This window comes from Lepidochelys kempii, chromosome 10 (genome assembly GCF_965140285.1).
Source record: "Lepidochelys kempii isolate rLepKem1 chromosome 10, rLepKem1.hap1, whole genome shotgun sequence".
Taxonomy (NCBI): domain Eukaryota; kingdom Metazoa; phylum Chordata; order Testudines; family Cheloniidae; genus Lepidochelys; species Lepidochelys kempii.
Window position 1 is genome coordinate 63,563,820 of NC_136389.1, and position 26,265 is coordinate 63,590,084.

At 41.9% G+C, this 26,265-nt stretch overlaps 2 protein-coding genes across 16 annotated transcripts in view; one reads left to right on the plus strand and one right to left on the minus strand.

Annotated features, from left to right (window-relative positions):
• The window catches only part of DMXL2 (Dmx like 2), a 105,303-nt gene extending 98,504 nt beyond the window's left edge, over positions 1–6,799 (minus strand). For 5 of the 9 annotated variants that reach the window (XR_012154000.2, XM_073303878.2, XM_073303883.2 and 2 more), the window contains exon 1: positions 6,530–6,799. Coding sequence is in view for 8 of the 9 variants with exons in the window: in XM_073303878.2 (XP_073159979.1) it covers positions 6,530–6,616 (87 nt within the window). In the remaining variant the exon portion in view is untranslated. The remainder of the gene's footprint in view (positions 1–6,529) is intronic. The other 4 variants (XM_073303879.2, XM_073303880.2, XM_073303876.2 and 1 more) reach the window with 2 other exon arrangements.
• Positions 6,536–26,265, plus strand: part of LOC144930925 (uncharacterized) — an 81,389-nt gene continuing 61,659 nt past the window's right edge. Inside the window, exons 1-4 of one of the 7 annotated variants that reach the window (XR_013636429.1) lie at positions 6,536–6,825; positions 16,112–16,256; positions 20,452–20,591; positions 21,054–25,110. Coding sequence is in view for 1 of the 7 variants with exons in the window: in XM_078854663.1 (XP_078710789.1) it covers positions 6,615–6,825 (211 nt within the window). In the remaining 6 variants the exon portion in view is untranslated. Of the gene's footprint in view, positions 6,826–10,905; positions 11,339–16,111; positions 16,257–20,451; positions 25,111–26,265 lie in introns of those variants that run through there. The other 6 variants (XR_013636427.1, XR_013636430.1, XR_013636428.1 and 3 more) reach the window with 6 other exon arrangements.

Consider the following 26,265-nt stretch of genomic DNA (forward strand, 5'->3'; position numbering starts at 1 on the left):
AAATATTGAGAGAGGCTTGTCTGTGCTCAGTTAGAATTCATTCCAATGATCAACCTTTAAATTATGTCTTCAGGGAATTTGTCTTAAACTGCTGTTTGAGTCTGTAAAATTGGCATTGAAGAGTTCCCAGGCAGTACTCCCAATGCCCTTCATCTCAAATCTGCTATTTACATGTACAAGGATGTTTGTTTTTTCTAACTGCCAGCCCTGCTAATTTAACCTGGGATCTGAAAGTCAAGCTGTGTTCTGATGTACCACTACACCAACCCTAACCAAGTGAAGAGTATTATACAAACCATGTTCCTGTGCATCTTTAGGTAAAGATTTCTCAATTTTAACTTAATTATGCTTATTGTAGCTCTAACAGCATTTATACATTTTGTTAAGATTTTCTGGCTCTTGTATTATCTCGCACTCCCATCATGCTCTGTAATTCTAACCAAAGTAAATACCTCCTTTTTTTAAAATGCCTTCCTCTCTCACTATTTCCTGTGCCAAGAAGCTAATATTTTTGGGCTAGATGTATTGTATTTCATCATGCTTTGACGAAGTAGGGAGAAAGGGGAAGATAAGCAAAAACAGTTTTTGAACAGAATTGACAAGTTGAAGACCTCTTTCTGAGTTACTTATCTTCTCACCCCTTTTCTCTCCTTCCCTTCTTTGGCAACAGTACTACAAATGACTGCATGGATGGACACCTGCATCTGCAGAGGACCCTTGGTTTTTAAATGACCCTGTTGAAGTTGGGCTTTAAACTGCAGGATCAGGGCCTTATACTGTAAACTCTTTAGGGGCCAGTACTTTGTTTTTCTTGGTTTTGACGAGGTGCATTTTTACTTGATTTGCGGCAATTTTTGGGTTTTGAAAAACACTTTCTTAAAGCACATGTAAACTTAACACCAACTGTTATTAAAATCCCAGCATCAAGCAAATCTGCCTTTGCTTTTAAAGCAATCTTCCCTTCTTAGCTGGTGTACCTGCAAAATTAAAAAGCTTTCACTCAAATAAGCGTTACATACTTTTCTGGACTGCAAGACACATTCCATATATCTGAGCACAAGTATATCTGAATTTTGTGCTACATTCAATACATTGACTGTTAGAAATTCCTAAAATATAGTCTAGTTATACTTAATACAACCCCCCAAAAAATCCATCAACTGAGATTTTAACTAATTCTGGCCTTTTGCTCCTTGAGTTGAATTACTCAGAAGCAGCTCACTCTGCAGAAGAGGAAGTGTCCTGTAATATTTAATAGTACCCTCTCCCTCTTATTTAGGAGCACAGTTGACTGTCTCTCCTTTGAGTCAGTCATGTTTAAGCCTCCTTGGCTAAGAGCAGTGGCAACAACACAGGAGCTTGAATACAGTAGTATATTGCTATTGGGAACAGAATAAAAATACACTAGGGTGGCATCAGGGACAGAGGAGAAAGCTATAAAGGATACAAAAATGAAAAACAAATACTGGGGAAAACAAGGTGGTTGGATCCACAATGATGAGAGCAGTAAAGAAACCTCAAACAGTGTCAGAAAACACAAAAGGAAACTAACATCAGTTTTATTTCTAGTCTCACTGATATCTTCCAAAGAAAACTCTGGCAATTGCTACTCCATTTAGAAGCAAGGATGACTTTCAAGATCCACAAGCCACTAACAAGCTGCAGTTTGCCAATGTTCTTGCTAAGGGCCAAGACCTGAATCTATGGAAGTGAATGATGACAGAGCTATAATTGAGTTCAATGGTGGCAAACTTGACCCTGGGAGAGCAGGATTTCTGACGCAAACTAAGAGTTAATTACTTAAAAACAGTTAATCCATTACCTCCATTCTTAGATATTAGGAAGGGAATAGGGTATGTGTGTTCATTCATAAACCGCTTCCTCTCAGCTGCCTTACTGTTAGGTTCTGCAATTTAAATATCCAGAGTTGATAAACTATTATTTTTTCAGAACTGTCGTCATCTCATTGTTTATTATGAAAGCTTATCCTCTCGATAATACAGCTAGCCAGAAAACAAATTCTGTTTTACAAATATTTTCTAGGTTTTGAAATCTGTTTTTCATTCTGAGGAATGAAAATTAGACCTTTTTAAAATTTCTTGAAGAAATATGAGCTGGAGAGACACCTACCCCAGAAAAGCCAGCAGCCCATTGGTGAGGGTACTCACCTGAGCTGTGAAATACCCAAGTTCAAGTAACTGCTCCAAATAAGGTCCAGCAGGGACTTGAACCTGAATTTTTCACATCTCAGGAGTGTTTCCTAACTACCTTCCTATAGTGCCAGTGTCTTGTTTGTTCTGACCCAATGAATATTTATCTATACAGAGTGAAACAGTGCCAACAGGAGAGCGACTATAGTCTGAATCAGGCAGAGTGCCCATGATATCTCTCTCTCTCTCTCTCTCATTTTTTACCAGAAATTCCAATCTGAACTTGACAAAAGCTGTATTAAAACGTACGTTTCTGAAAAATTTAAATTTCAGTGAATTGTTTTTGACATGTTTGGGCTCATATCCTGGTCTAGAAGTGAGGGTTTCTGGAAAGATAAAATAAGTCACCATGGCCTGATGAAATACATCCTAGAATACTCAAGGAGCTGACTGAGGAGATATCTGAGCCATTAGCGATTATCTTTGAAAACTCATGGAAGACAAGAGATTCTAGAGGAATGGGAAAAGGAGCAGATATAGTGCCATTTTATAAAAGGGAAATAAGGATAACACAGGGAATTATAGACCAGTTAGACAGCAGCCAGAAGATTTAATCTACTTGCCAACAGTGTCTGAAGCTTGTGCAAAATTGAGGGTGCAAATTAATGGGACACTTTCCCAGTATTTTGAAGCCTGGTTTACACTTAAAAGCTTTGCTGGCATAGCTATGTTGGATTAGGAATGTGGGGGGGTGGGGACATGACTAATTGACAACCTATGCTAGTAAAAGCCCTGGTGAAGATAGTTATACTGGAAAAAGTCCATGTTTGGGAAATGTATAGCTTGTATCAAAGTAAAAGGACTCTTGGTACAAGCTGCATCTCCACTTGGAGGGTTTGCTGGTATAGCTATACACTACAAAGGATTAGCGGGTAAACAGGCCTCATACATATAGAAGTTTGAGGAGTAAGAGACAGACTTCAGAATTCACAACCCCATGAGATGAATAGAAGAGTTCACACAAATATGAGAGCCCCATTTTTCATGGGAAGTGTGGATGGGGGAAGCCTCTTGTAGCAGGACCACCGCAGTTGTACTGTACATGATGATGTGAAGCAGGATTTCAGCAGGCTATGCAAGGAAGCCACTACCCCAGCACCTGTTGAGCTCAGCTGCACTGGTACTCTCTGAATACCACTATACAACAGGTATTTGGGGACAGGGGTTCCACTAGCCAACTCCCCTCCTAATTGGAAGGATCACAAGCAGAGTAAAGGATACTCTTATCTCCACGAGTGGAGTAGGAGTACCAAGCATGTTGGGGTTGGTCAAGGGGCAGGAGGGGAGACATTCTTTCCCGTAACCCAGGACTAATTCTCAGTGCACTGCTTGATCTGTATGCTCTGGTGGGGGGACAAGTTGTGGGCCAGCAGGCTGTTCCCACCTCTCCTCTGTTTCAGACTGTCTGCAGACATCTTTTAATCATTAAATGAAAACATTTCATTTAAACAAAGTCATTATACAAAAATATTGTAATGACTTGGCTTAAGAGGGCACTAGTGTCCTTAAGAACTGTTTTGTGTCTGTCTGCCATGTCTTACCCAAGTTCAATCTTCTGTGTGTATTGTAAGATTTTTGGGTCACGCCACTGTAGCAGAAGGGGAGTTGGTGAGTTAGCGGTAGTTTAGCTGTAGGGTAGAGGGTGGTTAGCAGGGGGAAGGGAAACCCAGGGTAGAATGTAGTATGGGTTTGTGTGGGGTGGGTTGGGTTGCGTACATGGTTCACCAGCCAACACTCCTTCTCTGGAAGTCATATGCATGCACCCATGCAAGGCGCGAGTAAAAGTGCTGGGAAAAGGCTGCAGCAATAGATGAAAGTGGAGGGGGGGTGGTTTCAGGCTGGCAGGAAATAAAAGAAAGGGCAGTGCAACTAGGGTCAGACATGCACAGAGTGGAATTCAGGGTGAAGAGTACTCTTGTGTGCGCAAAGACATTAAGTGTAGACCTAACTAATACATCTGAAACACGGAAAACCATAAAAGAAGCATTTTGGTGCAAATCACAAATTGTGTGGGGAAAAATAAAATTCTGTGGAGAACATGAATTCTGAACAAATTCTGCATTGCACAGTGGCACAGAATTCCAGCAGGAGTAACTGTCCAACCTCTCCTGTTACCTCATCTGTTACTAGCTCCTTCATCAGGAGCTATGAGGTACATAGAATTATTAGAACCAGCCAGCAGAAGAGCTAAAATGGGAACTCATGGGCCATGTCTATGCTACAAAATTATGTCGACCTAATTTACAGGAATAGCAGCTAGAGCCCTGTATAGGGTAGGAGCCCATGACTGCATGCCAGATTTCACAGGGGAGATCAGATTTCATGGTCTGTGATGCATTTTTCACAGCTGTGAATTTGGTAAGGCCCTACCTATAATAATACTGCACTACAGGTGTGTATGGTGCTTAACAAAAGAAATCAACATTAACAGGTCTGCCATAGGCCCTGAGCCTGGAATGAGTTCTGCACAGGAAGACCTTTATGCTTGCACAAAGCTTATTGCAGGCTCAGGGCTTAAAACAACAAGAAATAATACGCCAAGAGTGAAATAAGACAGAATGGGAAGCAGAGAGTTACAACAGAGCAAGATCATGAGATACGTTTTCTCTTACATATCACCTGCTAGTTCCTTTTTAATTTAACATAATAAAGTTGCAGACAATAGCCAGAGGAGAGGCTCAGGTTCTTTTCATGTAATTCTACAATTAAAGTGAACCATATAATTTTGCATTTGTCTAAAACAAATTCGGTATTTGGTATTCTTGGAAAATCGACATAACCTAATACTGTATTGCTTAAGCTGCAAAAGGATATAATTTGTTGTGAGTGTTGTAAAACTAACAGGTATTACCAAAAATAAATTTTATCACAATGACAGCATATTATAAACTGACTCTCCAGGACATTATAATTGAAAGAACACTATAATATGATTTTATATGACTGTCAAAAGTAACAGCAGCCATACAATGCCCTTAGATGTCAGTAGCCCTGCATAGCAGCACAAGAGGGAAAATGCTCAGTCTTAGTTCCCTTTGTATCTTGTAGCTTTTTAACCATCTGTTATTAAAAACAGTTATGATAAGACCAAGCAGGGTTTAAAATGTCCTATTAGTCTGCCCACAGTTATTTTAGAATAAAAATGATGCTTTATATCACTTAGCTAAGAACTAGTTCAGGCCTGGAATGATGGCTGGTAAAGGTTATCACAAAACCTAGTAAGACAATTCTCCCTCAAATAGTAAAACACTGATTAAATTATATTGTGCTAAACACTGCAGAAGCTGATCCCTCATTGAAATCAGATAGAGCCACATCATAACCCAAATCAGTGACAATTAAGTTTACATTAAAATGGGGGAAAGAGAGGCCCATGGATGGTAAATAAATAGACTCAAAATATAAATTACTAGGCTCTAACAAAGTGTTTCAAATGTGTCTTATCTGTTTTCACTTATATTAAGGGAAGCTTTTAGTAAAGGAATAAATATTTAATTTTTCAATGCCTCATAGTAACAGAAGACCAATTGCTCTCCAACAGCAGATTGGGTATTGGTTAGTCTCTAAGGTGCCACAAGTACTCCTTTTCTTTTTGGGTATTTAAGAAGATTGTTCCAACTGAATCTTCCTTTTCATCGCAAATAGTCATACTATTAGCTATTTTATTCCTTGAACACAAAATCAGGGACATGTAGTTGATTGGTCTCCCTCCCTCTTTCATTTTCACAATGTCAGGTGGGCCCTCAACACTAGCTAGAGGTGACAAATGCATCCTTGAATCCCAGCCCCAGTCTGCTGCTGTGTTCTGGGAGAGTAAAACAGCAGATCCCTCCCTCCCTTGCTTCCCCAAGTGGGCGCTAGGGGATTGTTGCACGGGAAACAGACACCAAAGGACTGAATGGATGGGTTATTTCCCCTCTCTCCCCACTCACTTTCTGTACTGGAGCATCTCAATATGAATTTCCCAGCCTACCATGAGCGCATAACTACCCACCACCATGCACCTAGTCAGCACCACTGCCCCAGCTATAATTACCCGCCACTTCATTACCCCCAGCTAATTGTCTCACCCTTCATTATCCCATCCCACTGCCCCAGCTATAATTACCCGCCCACTTCATTACCCCCAGCTAATTGTCTCACCCTTCATTATCCCATCCCACTGCCCCAGCTATAATTACCCGCACCCTTCATTACCCCCAGCTAATTGCCTCACCCTTCATTATCCCATCCCACTGCCCCACCCTTCATTACCCCCACCTAAACCCCTCCCCGCAATCCCGCCACCCCCGCCCCACTATCCCCCGCGCCGCCCTCACCGTGAAGGGGGTGTCCCCGACGCTGCCCACCGAGTAGCAGTTGTCCCCGGGGTTGACGGCCCCGGTGAGCACCTGGTGCAGATGCATGGCGGCCCCGCAGACCTACAGGCTGCGGCGGGGACGGCCGGCCGGCCAAGCTCCCCGGGGCCGGCGGCGCGGTGCGGTGCGGCGCGGCGGCTGCCAGCACCGAGCAGGACCCGGATGGCTCCGTGTTCCCTCCCTCCCGCCGCACCGAACGGGAAGTCACCGGCTCGCGCGAGCGCAGCCAATGGTGATCCGTGGGGCGCGCGAACCAGGTGAGCTGGCGCGCGCGCGGTGCACTCGCCGGTGGGCGTGGGCGTACAGGGCCGCGGCGCGCGTGCGCGCTGGGTGGGGGGAGCAGCAGAGTGCGTGGGACTGCACCCCAGGTGTGTGCGTGGCACTGCGTGCGGCGTGTGCACCAGGCCCTCTGCTGGCCGTGTGCCGGGGATCTCCCCTCTTCGGCGGGGCGCGGCCTGGGATCCCGAGCGAGTTCCGCAGGGTGTGGGAGCGCGTGCGCGCGCGCACACTCGTACGCCCGCACCAGCCCCCAGTGGAGCGGATCTCACCAGGGTCCCTAAAGTAGGGCTGCAATGGGAGCAAGATCTGTGCAACTACGGCCTGAGAGGAGATATTTAATGAGATACAGCCTGAGCTCCCCGCCCCCACGCCAGTGTTCAAAATAGTAGGAAGTGGTGGTAGAAAAATCTTTTTCTAAATTATCAAAAGTGCTGAGACTCCATTAAAAGGAAAAACTGCATGAGCCTGGAAGAAAAGTGAGACAATCTGCTGCTGAATTAGTAAAGGGGGTTTTAACAAAGGGGCATGAGCTAAAACCTCAGACGCACTGTGATGCCCTGTCCTGGGCAGAGCTTTGATTTTAAGGTGCTTGTGGTCTCTTGTTTATTTGCACTACTGTAAGTCTTATATAGCTTTTGATGCCCCCAAAATATATTGTGCATAGTGCCTTGGGGAATTTGCTTCCACCAAGCACCACCCCATCCTTCTCAGCTTCCCCCACAGGTGTATGCAGTCCTCTGGAAACTGAGCACATGGGACGTGAGCGCCTTGCACTGTCCCTTGGAATCTGTGCATTGGCACTCGTTTGTGCTTAACCCCTGGGGTGGGAATACCTACACAGAGTGTGTGGAAAAACTGAGCAGCAGTTTCAGATTTCCAATACTTATGTGCAGCATGCATTTAATCCTTCAGTGGTTTAATTGTAACTAGCTATTATTGACCTCAAGAATGGGGCCCGTGGTAGTAGGAAAGATTATCATTGCTTTCTGTGTCAGTGAGAAACATGTAAAATGGTGTAGCTATAGCGGGGAATAGAGGGTTCCATGATTCACTTTTAAGTGCTCAAACTGTATCGTTCTATTAACTGGAACTAGGGAGGAAAATGTTTTGGGGAGGCATTTTTTTGAGTATCAGAGGGGAATCAATTTGTATTAAACAAGAAAGAATAGTTTTGCATTAATTTCAGCGAGGTATCGGAGACAAGAATTCCACTAGTATCTTAAGCTCTAGTAGGTATGTTTCTATTCAGTGTATTTGTAATGACTGAGAGGATGGTCTTTTTTACAAAAGACTTTGCAGAGTAGTCAATGTTGAAACAACCGTAAGAATGTCAAGAATGCTGTGTCTTAGAAGAGGAAAAATAACCACTGAAGATCTATAAACTGTTTAGGGAAATAACCATTACATAATCCACCAAGATTTAAGGAAACACTACAAGGTTGTTTTTACACTCAACAAAAATAGATCTGCACTACACTGCCAGTACAACTCAACCGTTGATAACAACAGTGGGAGCTGTAGTGTAGTCAAAGCTCAGACATTTTTTACCACCATATTATTGTTCAATCCTGAGGTGCTTATAAAATTCCTATATAAGTAAATGTGCGTTTTTCTGAGTAAGGACTTCAGGATTGCACCCTTGCACTTTGTTGCTTCCTCTAAAAAGATTTTATTTGCCCTAATTGAACATATAACCTTAATCATGTTAATATACAGATAAATCAAGCTCATGTTTCCAGTCACTTTCTAGCAAAGCAAATTCAGATTGAAAAATATTGTCATTAATCACTCTTGGCACTTCAAGTACTCAGGACCCAAGTCTACTGCTAGTGAAGTCAAGGAAAGTTCTGTCAGATTTCAAAGGAAATGGGATCATGCCCTTATCTATGCTGGATACATTTGGTGTGATAACTACTCTGACTATCCTAGTATGCTATCCAAATGTACAATTGCTACCAGTGGTGCAGAGATGATTCTATCATTGTTGTATTTGTACTTCCTCTGATCGAGGCACTCTCCCACTGTATATATGCCATTAACATTGATGCACTTCATTTTAGGTAAGTGCTAATCAGGCTTGACAAAGCTCTGGCCGGGATGATTTAGTTGGGGATTGGTCCTGCTTTGAGCAGGGGGTTGGACTAGATGACCTCCTGAGGTCCCTTCCAACCCTGATATTCTATGATTCTATGAAATAAATTAGATCTTTGGGGCCAGATTCTCAGGTGGTGTTACCTGGTGTTTCTACCTGTTAGTCAATGGAACTATGTCATCTGACACCGATGAGGATCTGACCCTTGAATGGATAATTACCACTTTAGCCATGGCATTAAGTGGAATTATATGTAAACAGTATAACCTACAGAAAACACTAGAAATTCAGCAAAGCCAGAAGTTGCAGCTTTTGATGGAAAACATCCTTCAATTTAAGAAAGCACCTCCAGAGTTAGTCATACTATCCTATCCAATTGGATGCAAGCAGTGAGAGTTTTGGTTTGGAGCCCAGTCTTCTATTAGTCAACTTACTTATTAATTTATTTATTATTATACTAAGGCTGCCAGTAATTCTTGCTCGCAAGCCAAATGTGAGAGAGACATCAGGGTACTAGGCTAGATGGATTTTTGGTCTGACCCAGTATGGCCGTTCTTATGTAACTTTTGCTTCATCTTCTCTCAAAATGTTATATTGGCCAACATGGTGAGAAACAGACTCTTGAGAATGTTTGATCTTTTTGAAGTTTTAGATGACATCTTTTTGAAAGGCACTTAAAAAAAAAACCCATTCTGGTTCCTGACCCCTTCCTCTGCTTTCTAAAGAAGTTTCTATTATCTCAAAAGTCAAGGTAAAATAAGCCTTACTCTAGAACCCCTTTGAATCTTTGCCTTCCTGGGAACTTTACTCTGTAATTTCTGTCATATACAAGATTTTGATAGATGATTCAAAACTATCCTCCACCAAGTTGGATAATGATAAGGCTGAAATAATCCACAAAATACGTCCTGCCAGATTGAAAAGATAACTAGTGGTTTCTCCAAGACAATCCAAAGAGAAAAAACCACTAGACTTTCAGCTACTTTAAGGTATTTCTCCTCTGGAATCCTGATTTGAGGCTGTTTGTTCAGGTCAGTCCTTTTTAGACTTGATAAACTAGGTGAGGTCAATCACAGATGGGAGTATAGTGCTGTTTTCAACTAGGTTACCTCGCAGTAAAACAAAAATGCATGTAACTGTGGAAGACTACAGATGTGGTCAGTTTCTTCTATGAACAAGAAATCTTTCACAAGTATCTAGGGACTGAAACATTCAGATCCTGACTGAAAAACAGTCTCTTTCGGCTAGTATTCTGCCACTAGCCTAAACTCTGAGCAGTGTCCTTTGCCACTCCACTGCTGCCAATTTATATATAGTAACTCAAGTGATTATTTTGTGCTTTTAAAGTTATAATAAAACATCTAAATAATGCAGACTTGCATCTTTCTGAAGATCTTTATTCTTCCCAACTTGATCAATTTCTCCTCCACTCCCTAATCAGCTCTAATCTAGTCTACTCATTGTGGAACAGATTCTCTGCCTTGTGCCATTCCCATGAGTGGTACAAAGTGAATGGAAACTGCCAGTAAGATCCCTGCAGGGGCGTCATATCCTTCGGCACAGTGTCAACTGTACACCTCCCACCTTGCAGCTCCTGGAGTTGAACGGGAGGGGCTGGAGTATGATGCACTCTGGCAGCCACCAGCTGACAAATGTCCCTAAGGTTTCAGTTAGTTCATGTTAGAGCAGCCACTGAGTTTAGCATCTTAATGTTCTTGGGGATAATGGATATTGCTGTCCACTCCTAAACAAAAATCTTTGAGACTCCATTAATCTATTTATGGCTCCCAAACATCTTGCATCTTTATTGAGAAAGAATACACAAGCCCAACACTCTGTGTTATAAATAGGTTTAAACCTAATATCCAAAGAACATTTATGCTTAATACTTTTGGAAATCTGGAAGGGGTTGATTCTGGTCAATCTCTGTAGGTGTCCTTCTGTTGTGCCTGTTTGTGTTTTGTAGGATTTATCTTGGAGGATCCTGGCCTAATTACCAGTTGGAAGAAAAAAGAACTGTAGCTGACAGTTAAAATCCTATTCAGGAAGAAACCAAAATATACTGCAGAGGCTTCAGCACTGCACTGAGTTTTACTATACTTCAAAGGCTTATGCAAGGATTAGGGTGACTTATATAGTACTGTACTCTGAACTATTCTAGAAATATAGTGAATGTGTCTCTATGGAATGTTTAGATTCTTTAGTATGTCTATCTAGATTGTTGACTGCTCTGTATCTTCACCTGCAAATAAAATGTTCTCTTCTCCTCACCCCATTCCACCCTTCTGTCACAGTTTAAATGCTTTTGAGCATTGCATGCCTGTCCTTCACTAAACAGTCAGGTCCCAGTTTTACAGTCTGGATTAAGACTATTTTAATGTCAATAGGAGCAGAGTTAGGCCAACAGTGAGTGCTTTTGAAATCTTGCTGCTACCTTTAGTCGGATAATAAGATTTCTTGCATGAGTAAATATTAATCACCCGAGTAAAGGTAGCAGCAAGATTTCAGAAGCACTCACTGTTGGCCTAACTCTGCTCCTATTGAAGCCAAGCCCATGTTTAAAGGAAAACCATTTGTCAATTGATTTTGATAGGAACAAAGGGCAATGTTGATGCTTTTGAAAATCCTTCCCTTAGTGAATACATGATTCTAGTTGCCAATAGTAGTTTCCAAGAGTATATTTTGTTACAATTCCCAGTCAAACTCCTCCTTTTTGAGTTATTACTTGTCCAGTGTTGCTTATCTTTTATCAGGATTCAGAAGATAATCTTCTCTCACTTCTAGAGAAGAAATAGAGGCTATCAGCACTTTTGTGCTATTATTGATTATTAGTGACCTTTCCTCTGGAACTCCACTTAATCCCCAAAAAGTTTATTTTTAAAAATGCGAACTTACTTTGTTAACCACGAAAGTATTCTGTCCCATCATGCATTCAAATGACAGCTGCATTCACTGTGTCCTACAGTACATCACTAGTCCTGAGCTTCTGGGAAGTATCCTTTAAACAGAAGCTTTCACAAAGAGAGCAATCATCACTACAGTAAGAAGTCAGTGAAGCAGTGACAGGTATTTCCATAACCTGTTCAGAAAAAATCTAGAAACTATGGACACAGTCTTTAGCAAATATGTATTTAATTAACTGAGGTATTATACTACAGTTTTCCTTTCCATGTAAAAATAGAATATGCCTCTGTTCTAAAATGCGTAGATCTGTTATTTTAAAGAGGTAAATGACAGACTGCTTAGGATTCTACAGGTTTGTTGTGGTTCACAATTCTTCCAAGATATTGTCATGTTTTAAATTATTCACAAGTATTCTGGGCCACATTCATTACTGCTGTTACCCAGCTGACTTCAATGAAGATACACCAGTAATTATTTTAGCCCTTTATCTCTAAATGTGCAGGGAATGAAACAAAAATTGACTTCAGTGATATTCTTCTAATTAATTATTTGCATTGTGGTAGTACTGAGGACCCCAAATCATGAACCAGGACCCTGTTGTGCAAGACATTGTACAAACAGAGAACCAAAGATGGCCATCAAAGCAACCTTTTAAGGTTATTTTATAATTGCTCTGTGTTGCCAGTGTTCTCTGTTCACCAAGGAAGACCCAGCCCCTGATCTTAGGAGGATACACACCTGCAGGGACAGTTATTTGTTTCACACTCCTGAAAACTTTGCTGTTCAGGTTATTTCCTACCTTTCATGCACTTTTTTTCAGTAGTCTGTACTGTGTATTTGGTGAAATACTTCTGATCACTTGAAATAAATGTAGTATAATGTAAACAGCCTTAGATGTTAGTTTCCTCATTTCAAAGCAAGAAAGCTAATTGTTATGAGAATTTAAATAATTATGTTGGGTTTTGATGTCATGCTCAATTCTTAGAGGCAGATACTTGTTTTTTATTAAATAAGCTGAGGAGGGTGGGAACATTGGTTCTATGAGATCTATGTTAAAACAAAGGAATCTGGGTGGGCATTCATCCTTATCTCACCCTCTTTTATTACATATTAAACATCACTGAAGGATGGTGTGGGTGCTTAGATCTTTAGCACTAACTGGTTGTTCTCCTCTCTCAAAGGATTTAAGGCACTTAATCCAAAGAATGTTTGCATAATGTGCTTTAATTACTATTTCATTTACTAAAATGTTTTCCCTTCTGTGCAGTTAAGGAGGGACCTGTAGGTTGCCACCAGTGCCACTTGTTTTCTCCACACATCAACCTCACCATAGAACTTGAGGCTTTCATTTTCCTGGGCAGAAGATGATATTCTTTCATTCTCATAAATGCACATGGAACATCTCAGCACTTGGCCACTCCACAATGGAGAGTTTTCAAGGAATGACATCACTAATTAGTATGCAGTGATGTAACCATGTCAGTCTCAAGATATTAGAGAGACAAGGTGGGTGAGGTAATACCTTTGGCTGGACCAACTTCGGTTGGTGGACGAGACAGAAGTTGGTCCAGCCAAAGATATTACTTCACCCACCTTGTCTCTCTCACATCACTAACATTTAGTGATGTTTAGTGATTCCCCAGCTGTAACTATATCTGCGTGGTAAGAGAGCAAGGCCAAAGTAAACCTAATTCTGGAGTCTTAGTGTTATGCAGCAAGACCTTGGACCTTGATAGGACTAGTTAATTTTTAATCCTATGCTACTGCCTGGATTGATCCTGTGTGTTCTTTATCTGGATTGCATGCTTGTGTTGCACATAAATGTAGTGAAACTGAAAGAATGTGCACTTTTAAACAAACAGATTCTGAGAGAGCCATGTGCAATAGCAAGAGCCACTGTTTTAATACCAATGTTCATTTTATTTCCCCTGTGTCTAACCACAAATGGAAGAATCCTACTTTGTACTTGTTGGGACCACTGTTCATCTCATCTTATCCAACTTTGTCAAGCACTTTGAACCTGGAAATACATGCATGTGATAGAGTGGATGTATAAGTGAAGAGATTCGGAGTAAAATTGCTTTTATGTTTTTCTTGACTGGCTATTCTGAATTATGACTTAATGGAATGACATTGTTATAAATAGTAATAATTCACTGACAAATGAATCTCTGCATATAATTTAATTTCATATGGGACTCCGTGACTTGGAGACATTAGACGTATGGGGGAAATGTTTCAAGAATTGACCCTAAAAAGATCTTTTTAAAAGAAATACTGAATGTATGTTTTTAAAAGGGGTAAAATGAAACTGTCTCATCATTGCTGTAGTAAGGATTTAAATTCTACAGCTCTGAAAGGCAGGCATCTTCTGTCCTTAGGAGATAAAGAAACTGTTACACAGGTTTATTTATAGCTTAGGCTTATGTCCAAGAACTAAAGGAGACCAGAAGGAGCCTCCCTGTCATCAACTTACTATGACAGTGTTTTCAGGCCTAGGCTAGATATTCAATCCCGATAGCCCTATTATAAGCATAACTGTAGCAACACTGTAGTGATTGTTGAGGAAGCAGTTGTGTCACAAGCCCCGATTTTCAAAGACTTATAAGAAGCCAGATACTCTGGGCTAACATTTCAGCTGAGGACAAACACTAGAAAGGTGAACTTGATGAATAAACTTGTTTCTGCTTTTCAAATAGCTCTCAAATTACTTGGTTTTAAAACTTTGTTTGCCACAGAATTGTTAGATCCTGATCTCATTTGCACTGGTGTAAATGTGGAATATCTCCATTACAGTCCAGTGAATTTGCACTGGGGTATATGAAATTCTAGTCTGCAGTGAGGGAGGTCCCTTATGATATGACTGAAGAAATTGGATTTGGAAGTAACCAGTCCCATATTGCTTCTTCTGGAGCTCAGAGTTTTTCACATTAGCCAGAGTATGTCGTGAGAGGAATGCAAAGTGCACCGCACATATTCAGCTTGGTCTCCTTGCCTTGTACCTACTATGGATGTACACCAGTGCATGGTGGGTCAGAACAAAATATCATCTTTACTCCTCCTTTGCACAGGTGTAAATGACTGCACAAAGCACAAGGCTTTGGAGAATTAGCCCTGTAGGCTGAGTGGAATCCTAGCAAGTATGCCATGGAGACTATGCTCATATGCAGTACAGACACTTTATTTTACAGGAGGAGCAGGGATTTGCCTGGTGCCAGCCTCCAGACACTAATTGTTATAAAGAGAGGGCAGTGCCCTAGGCCAGAAGTTCTCAAACTGTTGTCCGTGGACCACCAGTGGTCCGCGAGTTCCATTCAGGTGGTCTGTGGATAATTCCCTCTAGGGTGCATGCCTGGGCGGCTGCACATGAGCAAATGAAGGGCCACCCACCTAATTAGTGATGCTGCACAGTTGTGGCTCCACTAATTAGGTGCCTGGACCCTGGAGAAGATGCACATGTAAGGTGGGGTGGTGGCCTTGGGGGTGGGAATAAGGGGTAGGTGGGAGGGGGCAGTAGGGTGAGAAGAGGGGGTGGGGGCAATTTGGGACATGCAGGGCTGCGGCAGTCAGAGAAAGAGACAATGTTCCCCAGCTCCAGGGCTGCAGCTGCTGGGGAGAGACAGCCCTCCTTCCCAGCCTCAGCTCTGTGGTGGGGAAGAGACCCCCCATACCCGCCTTCCCAGCCCCAGCCTGGGGACTGCCGTGGCGGGGGAGAGGGGGCACATCAATCGCATTAGAAAGGTAAGACACTGATATTAAAATATGAGTTGTTTGCTTTTATTTCTAGAACAACATTTTTTTTATTATTATTAGGGGGTTTTTTTATATAGCACTTTTATCCAAAGCGCTTTACAATAGTTAGCTAACGGTACAGACAACATTTGGAAAAATCATTAAAATGGTTCGCCGAGACCCTCAGCAATTTTCAAGTGGTCCACGGGGAAAAAATTTTGAGTACCACTGCCCTATTCAGCTGACTTTTTGGGTGCTGAATGCCTTGGACTGCACTAATCAACCTGTATTGCCAGCTCAATGGTTTTATCAAGTCCTGCAATATTTGGTGTTTTTCCTGTAGCTCATGAGGTCCTGTGATTACATGAGAATCTCTGCTTTCATTTAAAGAAAAAAGTTTTTATTTCTCATGGTTGCAGAGAAAAGTTTGAAAATGTGAACCCTCCAAGTTCAAAAGGCTGAAAAGACCCAAAAAAACCCACATTTATTTTTATCTCCTGACTTTAACTCTCTGTCTAATGACTTTTTTTTTTTAGGGAACCCTGACTCTCTATTTTTCAACACTTGGAGTTGGCAATGCTACTCTGCATTCGGGAAGCAGAACCAGTGGCATTTTCCTTTGGAGGAGGTATCCCAGAGGGAAAGGGCTCCTCTAGCCCATAATGTAGATCTTCCTCACAGGTGATTTATCGTGACTAGCGTAACTGCATCCCCCTTCCCTTGTTTTTTATCTAATATTAACTAGATATACAGGTACCACTTGCATGAAATTATACCATGAATAAATTAGCTAAACAGTCAATGGGCACCCAGCAAACACTAGGACTTGTATAAGGAAATTAGGACCTGCAATTCATCACTGTTGGAGATCTGCTGATGATGGCAACAGCAGAATTTGTAGCTTAGACAAAAACTAGGCATTTTAAATCTGGGTGTAAAATTTTCAAAAGCAGCTATGGGCCCATTTTTGAAGGTATTTAGGTGTCGAAGATGTAGATAGTTCCTTAGAGGCACTTTCAAAAGTTTTTAGGTGCCTAACTTCTTAGGCACCTAAACACTTTAAAAATCACACAAAGCAACTAATGACTTTGGAGGCATAACCACTTTCAAAAGTGATTTTAGTCATCTAGGAGCCTAAATCTCATTGAAGGTCAATGAGACTTAGGTCTTGTCTCACCTTATGCTTCACCTGTCGATCCCCCAGTAAGAGAAGTCGATCAGAGAGTTTCTCTCGTCAATCCAGAGTAGTATAGACACCACAATAAGTCAACCTCAGGTACATCTACTCCAGCTACGTTATTCACATAGCTGGAGTTGCGTAACTTAGGTAGACTTAGCCCCATAGTGTAGACCTGCCCTAAGTGACCTTTCAAAGTGACTTAGCCCCCTAAGGGCAAGGTTGACAGGAGAAACTCTCCGATCAACTTACCTTATGCATCTCATTCTGGTGAAGTACCGGAGTCGACGGGAGAGCGATCGGCAGTCAATTTAGTGGGTCTTCACTGGACCTGCTAAATCAACCCTCAGGGGATCAATCGACATGTGTTGATTCCCTGGTAACGAAAGACAAGCCCTAAGAGTGTGCAGTTACTTAGCCACTTCTGAAAACTTTGCCCTGTGCTCGTTAAGCTGTTGTCAGTGTATATTTAAAAAAAAAAAAAAAGTCTGAGCCCTGTTTTATGCTCTAGCTTTAATTTTTGCTACCACTTTGTGAGCTACAGATGTAGATCCAGTATGAAAGTATTTATGGATTGAGTCCATTATTTTCATTTCCAAAAAATGGATCATTATGTGTTCTTCAACATTTACCAAATATTTACATTTGTTTCTCACATGCTTTGCAACACTTCAAAAATATTTGCTCTCATTAAACAAAAACTTCTACAATACTGTTTAACTCGTGTAATATTCTTTCCTCCTCCTCCTCCTCCCCCTTTCTCTTTGTTCTTCAGTCATCATGTTTGAAGTAGGATTTTAAAAAAACAGCAAAGGCTGGAAAGTTAGACCACACACAATCTTGCACTTGTGAGGATTTGTGTGTGTGTCAAACAAATGCCCTTTCTTATTCCTACGTGGGTATAACCTTACTCCGGCAGCTGGCTCAGAATCATCTCCTGGACAGTGGAACATAGGAATTGCCAGACTGGATCAGACCTGGGATCTGTCTGTCAGAGAGAGGATTGTGGAGTAGAGGCCGGTGCTAGTAGCTTCAGAAGTACAGGAAATCCCCCCAGTAAACATATGGGGGATAATTGTATCCCCCACCCCCAACAAAGGCTTCCTCCTAATCCCTAGTACTGTAGTTAGCTTGGTTTAAACCCTGAAGCGTTAGGTTTTATATTCTTTCCAATACTTTTTTTTTGTGTTCACTATTATAACTCTGGATATTCTTGTTCATATAAACATCCAATTTCTATTTAAATCTTGGTAAATTCTTGGCCCTCAAGGATGTCTTGTAACAATGAGTTCCATGGTCTAGTTATTCATTGTGTGAAAGTGTTGTGGTTTGTTTGTTTGTTTTCAATTCATTTTGAATTTGCTGCCTTTTGGTTTCATTGAATTTCCCTCACACCACATGTAAGGGGACAGCAGATGTTGCTGATCTACCTTCTGCAGATCAATCATTAGTTTATATGCTTCTCTCATGTTCCCTAAGCAATGTAAATCGTTTCAATCCCTCTTTTTTATGAGTTTTTTTCCCCATCCCCTCAACTCATTCTACTTGCCCTTCTCTGAACCCTCTCTGATTCTTCAGTATTGTTTCTGAGTTGGGGTGACCAGTAATGCACACAGGATGTGTAGTATACATCAGTATTTTTTTAACTGACCAGTAATGCTGTGTGCCAACTGCTGAGCCAGAAGATTGATTCATTTTGGTAATTCTTTGAGGGACTAATTGTTAACTCTGCTAATGTGAAAGTACTGAAGTGCTAACCCTCCGGCCCTGCCAACATTCAAGAATCAAACCATCGGTAGCTCCAGTGTAGAAAACGGTTAATCATGCTGTGCAGCTTCAGTGGCATTTGAGGGGTCAGTTCTTTGCTTCTGTGGAAGAAGCAGACTGCCTTTCTGCGAGGAGGATAACTTTAGCGAGTTAATAACTAATGAATTCCTGATGAAACAAACACTTTACATGTACAGGTCCGGTGGGTCTGTCAGTGCAAATATGAATAATTTGACTATTCTATTAATCCATTTCAATGTCGCCTCTCACAAATATGCCTCTGTATGAGAAATCAATATGAACCCATTAATAATGCTAGCTAATGACCAAATAGATGTATTTTTAAAAGTATGATGGAAGCTCTTTTTTTTTTTAATGGAACTGTGCATAAATTTAGAAAGAACTAGAGCTGTGCATGAATCAGAGTTTTCCTCCCACAGAAAATGTGCATTTCTGAGAATATTCATTCCAAACTGGAAAGAAAAGTCAGAAATGCAAAACTTTGAGCTTAATGGAAAATTAAAAAAAAAAAAAAAAGCCCAAACGCATTTCAGAGGAACTAGAATGGAATTTTTCTAAAACTTCTGGGTCAGGTGCCCAGTAAGCCAGGCTGCCAAGGAGATGGTGATCTCAGGGAGTCGGGCTGGCTGGCCAGGTTTCAGTTGAAAGTTTCAATGGAATCAACTTGTTTCCAAGGAAAATGTCAGTTGTCAGCATTTTTTGATGGGAAAATTGTTCCATTGGAAAATTTTTGACCAGCTCTAGTAATAACCTTTATTACAACAAACACTGGCAATATGTGGATGACCACCAACCAACTTTTGGAGTAATGAGCTACGTTTGTATTTAATGAAAGTACTGGAAAGTTAGCTTGAGCTGCCTCTCATTTTTACAAATTTTTGGAAGCTTTGAAATCACCAGGAATACTTCAGTAGTGAAATTACACAGTGCAGAGATAAGTAGTTGACATAAGTTGCTCCTCCGGGAATGGATAGTTCTTTTGTATAGGACAGGGGTGGGCAAACTTTTTGGCCTGAGGACAACATCTGGGTATGGAAATTGTATGGCGGGCCATGAATGCTCATGAAATTGGGGGTTGGGGTGCAGGAGGGGATGAGGGCACCTGCTGGGGGTGTGGGCTCTGGGGTGGAACAGGAGGTTGGGGTGCAGGAGGGGGTCAGGGATGCAGGCTGTGGGGGGCACTTTCCTCAAGCATCTCCCAGAAGCAGAGGCATGTCCCCCCTCCAGCTCCTATGTGGAGGCGCACTGCCCTGTCTTTAGGCACCGCTCCTGCAGCTCTCATTGGCCACAGTTCCCGGCCAATGGGAGCTGCGGGGGTGGTGCTTGGGGCAGGGGCAGTGTGTGGAGCCCCCTGGCTGCCCCTATGCATAGGAGCTAGAGGAGGGACATGCCACTGCTTCTGGGAGCCACGCAGAATGGGGAAAGCCTGCTACCCCGCTCCCCAGCTGGAGCGCCATCCTGGGCCAAGCTCCCCCAGCGGGAGCTTGAGGGCAGAATTAAAATGTCTGGAGGGCCGGATGCGGCCCCCGTAGTTTGCCCACCCCTAGTATAGGACCTAGCACAATGGCCCCAGTCTGTAATTGGGGGTTCCTATGTGCAACTGCAATATGTATAATGATTAATAATAGCTTAAGTAATAAAGGGAGAGGCTTACTTTTTCAAATGTGACTGTACAAGGGAAGGAAACAGTGTGCCCATCTTTGCCTTTTTTATTGCTATGAATGGGCTGAGTCACCACCCCATCCTGTCATGGTCTCAGTCTGAGTTAGTGTTCGGACTTGCATTCTTCCTGGAGTCTGGATTTATTGGTAACTCGTTAACAGTAGCATAGCATAACCCTCAGCTTATGCTCAAATAAATTGGTTAGTCTCTAAGGTGCTACAAGTACTCCTTTTCTTTTTGCGAATACAGACTAACACAGCTACTACTCTGAAACCTCAGCTTATGCTTCCTCCGTCGTGTCAGCTGTACCCCATCCAGGACTGCCCCCGTCCTACCTCCTGCTCATCTCTGGGAGAGGAACTTCCACTTGTCCTAGACCACCAGGGAGGGTTAGTGAGCCCCACCTGCCACAGTGAGCCTGCAGGAGACTTTGTGCTTTGTTTTAATATCCGCTCAACAGAAGAGCTTTTCAGCCTTTGCAACAATGGACAAAGAGGGACATTAATTGGCGGTTTTAGAGTTCCTATGCACCAGTCATTTGCCTACCTTTGCCTGAAGCTGATGTATCAGGAACATATTTGATGAACGAAGTGTTGTCCATATATTCATTTGCTAGACTAAACCGTGCATGAGAGGTTCCTCAGAAGTAAGGTCAAGGATGCTGTCCCGCCGCTTGTGATATTCTCCAGGAGCTTTCAGTTCCTCAATCAATTAATAGAATGTGTTCTCTGTCTCATGCATAGTTTATTAATTTGTGACATTTATTGTTATGTATGTAATAAGTTATCAAAGTTCTAGACCATGAAAGTGACTATTACACAATACATTAAAACATTGTTTTTCATATCTAGCGGTCTCAGAACACTACACATCGGAGAGTGCAACTGACTGGGAATTCCTTAAACAAAATGTGAGAGGTCTGCAGCATTTGATGACATGTGGAGCCTCCTAGTGTAATGAAAGGTATGGCATGCTGATTCCCAAGCCTAGCATTTCGGTGAGATGCATGTTAGATGTTATCAAATTCTGCCAGCCTAACTGTGAAATTCTGCACTGCAAGATGAAGTGAAATTTTGTGTGCATCTTTCTAGTATTGCAAAGACACAATTATTCTGCAGGATTATTCAGGGATGGCAGAGAACTCTTTGTTCTCATCTGGCTCCCAGTTTTGAGATTGTAATAAAGATACAGTTAAAAGAAACATGCACTTGCTATGTGCACAAACAGGATATGAGAAATGGAGCAAATATTGCCCTTATTCATGTTAAACATACTGGATTTACGGAAAATGCACACTGGCTAATCTATTTAAAATCTTTAATTTGAACCAGAAATTGAGGGTGACATCCTGGCCCTATTGAAGTCAAAGGGAGTTCTAGCTATTGAGTTCAGTGGGGCCAGAATTTCACTCTCGGAGTGCTATTGGCTTGCTGAATGACCACAGGCAAGTCACTTGACTTTTCTGAGATTCAGTTTTCCATCTGTTAAATTGGGATGATGATGATACTTGGTGTCCACATGGAGACTTAATGTGTGTTGTGAATCCTGACTGCCTGTGTGGACCCTGTTATTGCACACTAAAAGTTCTGTGTATACAGGTCCACACAACCAGTCATTGTGTGGCTAGCTGGCTGTAGATTGACACCACAGCTTGAGGCACATTAAATCTCTGTGTAGACTCCCTCTAAGTATCAGATCCCAATTTAACAGATGGAAAACAGAAGCCAAAGTCTCCATGTAGATAAGCCCTTTACTTTCCTATGTAAAGTGCCTTGAGATCTGTGGATGAAAAGTATTGCATAAGAGCTATTGTTTTATACTTATTTCTGCTATAATAAAAGAAAAGTTAGGAAGCCAGTTGGACAGTGTGTAGTCAAGAAGAGGCATACTATGAATATATGTGGCCAGATTTTCAGACTTACCAAGCACTCACAACTAAAGTTGAATTCATTGGAGCGGTGTGCGCTCAGCATCTCTGAAAATCAGACCAGTAATACCGAAATGCATAGGTGTGTACATATAGTGTGTGTGTGTGTAATATGAGTTAAACACTGATCATATTTGCCAGAAACATGATATGGAAACCCTGCCCACTGCATCACACAGATCTGCCGCCGTCTGTTCACAAAGAACTGCTGCACTGAAAAGGGAAGCTTGTAGTGTAATTCTGTTTCCATTAAAGCTTGCAGAGAATTTGGTTTATTCTAGATATTTATTTCTTTTGAACAAAGACTTGATCAGAGTCCATTATTTTGAAATTCTCATGAATATTAACACCTTTTAAGTGAAGGTGCCGATTTCTGTGTAAGCATCCAGTTACCCTCTAGCTGCTGAGAAAGCAGGCTTTTGTTTGTTGTTTTTTATTAAAGATTATATTCCCAGAGAGTATATCTAATAACACCAGTAATTAAAACAGCAGGGCAAGCTGTCTCTCTTTTTGGACCATACGGCAGTGCCATAATTAAATGATTACCGAGCAAAATGGCCTTGTTTCAGCATAGCCATTTAGTCCTGATTAACAAAAAGTCTATCTCCTGATTCTTGTGGGAACACACAGGAATTATCAGATTAAGTGATACAATCAAAACAACTACACTTTGTCATTCATGGGTCTTTGCCATAATTTTTATCTAGCCAAATAACTTGGTTTTTTAAAAGCACTTATTAATTCCAGAGCTGCCTGAGCTTACTAATTAAAACCAAGGTTATGTGACCATCTAGTTACACTGGGGCCATCAGTCTCAAGGTACTCAGCTATCAGTATGTTGGATGCTGTGGATTTGAAAAGCTATGGGAAATTGAACTTAAACATGAACTATCCCCAAAACAATGACATTTGATGTGATGATGAAAACAATGATCCAATGTGCAGAGAATCTCATGTTCAGCATCCACTACACAACCCTTATTCTATCTATTGCAAAGATACTGCATCACTGAACCATATTAAAAGGTAACATTTGTGTTGGATCTGTAGTCAATCATGGCACTCTGCTGCTCAAAACACCTCCCATTTTGTCTGTTCCCAACATGACTTGAGATCTGTGAATTTAATAATGCTTTAAATCCTCAACTCTGCACTTGGCAAGGAGATAGTTGTGACGTTACACCTCATATTCTTCCTAGAAATATTGTTATGATATGAATATGGCATAACTAAGATGTTTTATGCAAGGTGGGTTGTGAGGTATCATTGGAAGGTTATGATTTACTGAATGTGATTATCGTATTTGTATGCATGTATCGTTGCTGTATCTTAAGTTGGCAATATAAACTCTATCAATTGCAAAAGTGTTTGTATCTGGGAAACGCCCATCAGACAGTAGGCAATCAGCCTCAATGGGCCACTAGGGAGAATGATAAAACTTGAAAGATACTAATCTCCTGCCTTCCTGAGAAATTTCCTGGGATGTTGCTTTGACCCTGCAGGGTCAGGTGATGTCACCTGGTATGGAGTACCACCTTGGACACTGCTGGTATTTTTCCACTGGAAAAAGGATTCCTGCCTTATATACATTCTATTTAAGGCTGGGAAGTAAGTCAAATAAGGCTCTTCTCCATTGCCTCCCTGCCCAAGAAGGAAGACTCTGAAAGCACCTGAAGAGACAGAGGAACTAAACTGGGGAAAAGGCCAGGGCTCAGCCCAGGCTAAGAAAGCGGTCTAGTCTGTAAAGAAAAGTAACTGGAATTCTAAGCTGCAGAAACTCTGCAACCTGTCTAAAACAATATTTAGGGTGAGAAATTACATTTTGTAACCTGTTTAATGAATTAAGCTTAGGTTGCATGTTTTATTTTATTTGCTTAGTAATCTGCTTTGTTCTGTTTACTATCCCTTATAATCACTTAACATTTACCTTTTGTAGTTAATAAACTTTTCTAGTTTGTTCTAAAACCCAGTTTGTGCAATTCATACTAGCCGGGGGTGGGGACGAGAAGCTGTGCATAACATCCTCCCCATTGAGGGAGGGAGTGTGTTTTGTTTTGGGTTTTTTTTATGAGCTTGTTTTGAACAGATCTCTCTATACAGCGCAAGACAATATTATTTTGGGATTTACACTATGGATGATGTGTGCACCGGAGTGCTGGTCTTTCCCCTAGCTGAATCCTCCTACACAGAGCTGATTTCAGTCTGTCTGCAGCTGGGTATGGCCTTGCCTGGTGTGTGCTGGAAAGGGGCTTGAGAGCCTGGCACGGCAACCCAGTGCAAGGGAAACCCAGGCTGGTAGGACCGATGGGCTCAGTGGGACCCCAGCAGGGCTTTGGAGCGGAGCCTAGAGCTGCAGCAGCTCCGGAGCAGTGGAGCTGCAGGTTTTTGCCTGGAGCTGGAATGGAGCCGGAGCACAGCTCCAAAGCGCTGGACACCAGCACATCCAGAGGCACTCCAAAAGGGGGGTCTAACCCATCACAATAGTGATGACAAATGTTCTATGTTGCTGGCTTGTGTAGTTGATACTACAACTGCCCCTAGTAGGTCTGGGAGGAGGGGAACCTGCTGGGGACTGGCAGGTGTGTGGCTGCATTGTTCTCATGCTTTGCCAGTAGCACGATGGAGCACTAGAGCTGTTGGAGCCAGGGTGAAGATTAGGCCGGTTCTTGCTTGGAAGAAATGCTCCAGCATTACAAATTGCTAAACGCAGTGTAGCTATAGAATCACTTATTGCAGTATTTATAAATTCAAGTTGATACATAGTTACTCATACATCTAGGATAGAAACTCCATCTGTGCAACTGTTGTGATAATATGAGCCACTCAAGTTCATTTCTAGAGCTGGCAAGAAACTGAAATTCTGAGGGAATGTGATGGGAATGGTGATATTTCACTTCAACCTTTTGGAAATGTTTCTGAGATTCTCTGAGCTGCCTGGAGCTCTGGTGGCCTACCAGGTAGGGAGCTTGGGGACTCTGAAGGCTGGAACTGCTGAAGAGCTGGGAACTCTGGCTCCTGGGCAGTCTTCCTAGAAGGCTGCTGAGGGACCAAGGAAGCCCGGGGGCCCGGAAGTCCAGGCTCCCAAGCAGCCAGGGACCCAGGTAGGCAAGCTGGCAGGTAATCATACACGTTTCTGCCAGAACCCGGCCTACTTTCTATCAGAATTCCCCTAAAATTACCACATTCCCACAGAATGCTTTGATTTTTGGCAAGTTGGCATTTTCCAACTCCCCAAAAAAATCCATTTGGAAAATTTCTAACCAGCTTTATTTCCCTCTTTGAGGGATAAAAGTTGCAACCTTTATCCAATATAGAACAAAGCGTGGTAAGAGAATTATAATTCACGGTCAACACAATGCACTAATACCGGAGAAAAATGTGGCTTAAATTTGGCAAGTCAAGTTTGTCAACATACATCTCCAGCACGTTGAGAAAAGCCTGGACTCCATACGACACCAGTTCCAAAATCAGAGTGAGTCTGTTGACCACAGAGCAGCCCCCAGAGAGTGGAGTGGTTGTATTGCGTTGGTTGTCCTTGTTTCCAGCTGAGATAAAGAACAGATGGGAGTGGGCGATGAAATTATGAGCCAATGCAGACTGTGACTATTTTTTTCAGAAAGGGCAAAACACTTACTGTACTAAAGGCAGCTAAAAATACAGAAATACATTTCTAGTGTTACTTATGCATGTGTAAGCAATGGCTGCAGTTGCCCTATGGGTCTCACGTGAATGCGATCGGGGAAGAGGTGGTCTCTGTGTTTGCAGGTAGGAGTGGTGTCCATGGAATAATATCATCAAGATGCTGTTCACACAATGGAGAAGTTTGAGAGCCCCTCCCATAAGGTTTTAACTACATGGAAGTCCTATGACTCATGATATAAAAAGATGATCAGGGCAGTTAAGACAGCTTAATCCTTCATGCAGAGTGGTCAATGGTAAAATTACCTGTTGGCTGCAAGGCTAGATGTAAAGAAAATTGGAACTCTAATGGCCTGATTTTCTGCCTCTGCATTTGTTCCCCAAGTGCAAAGTTGGTGTGCAGGTTTATCTCAGGGAGGTAGGAAAGTCTGATTTTCCCTTTTCATTAGAATTGGTCAACATTTTCTGAAACTTCAAAATTTTTACATGGGAGAAAG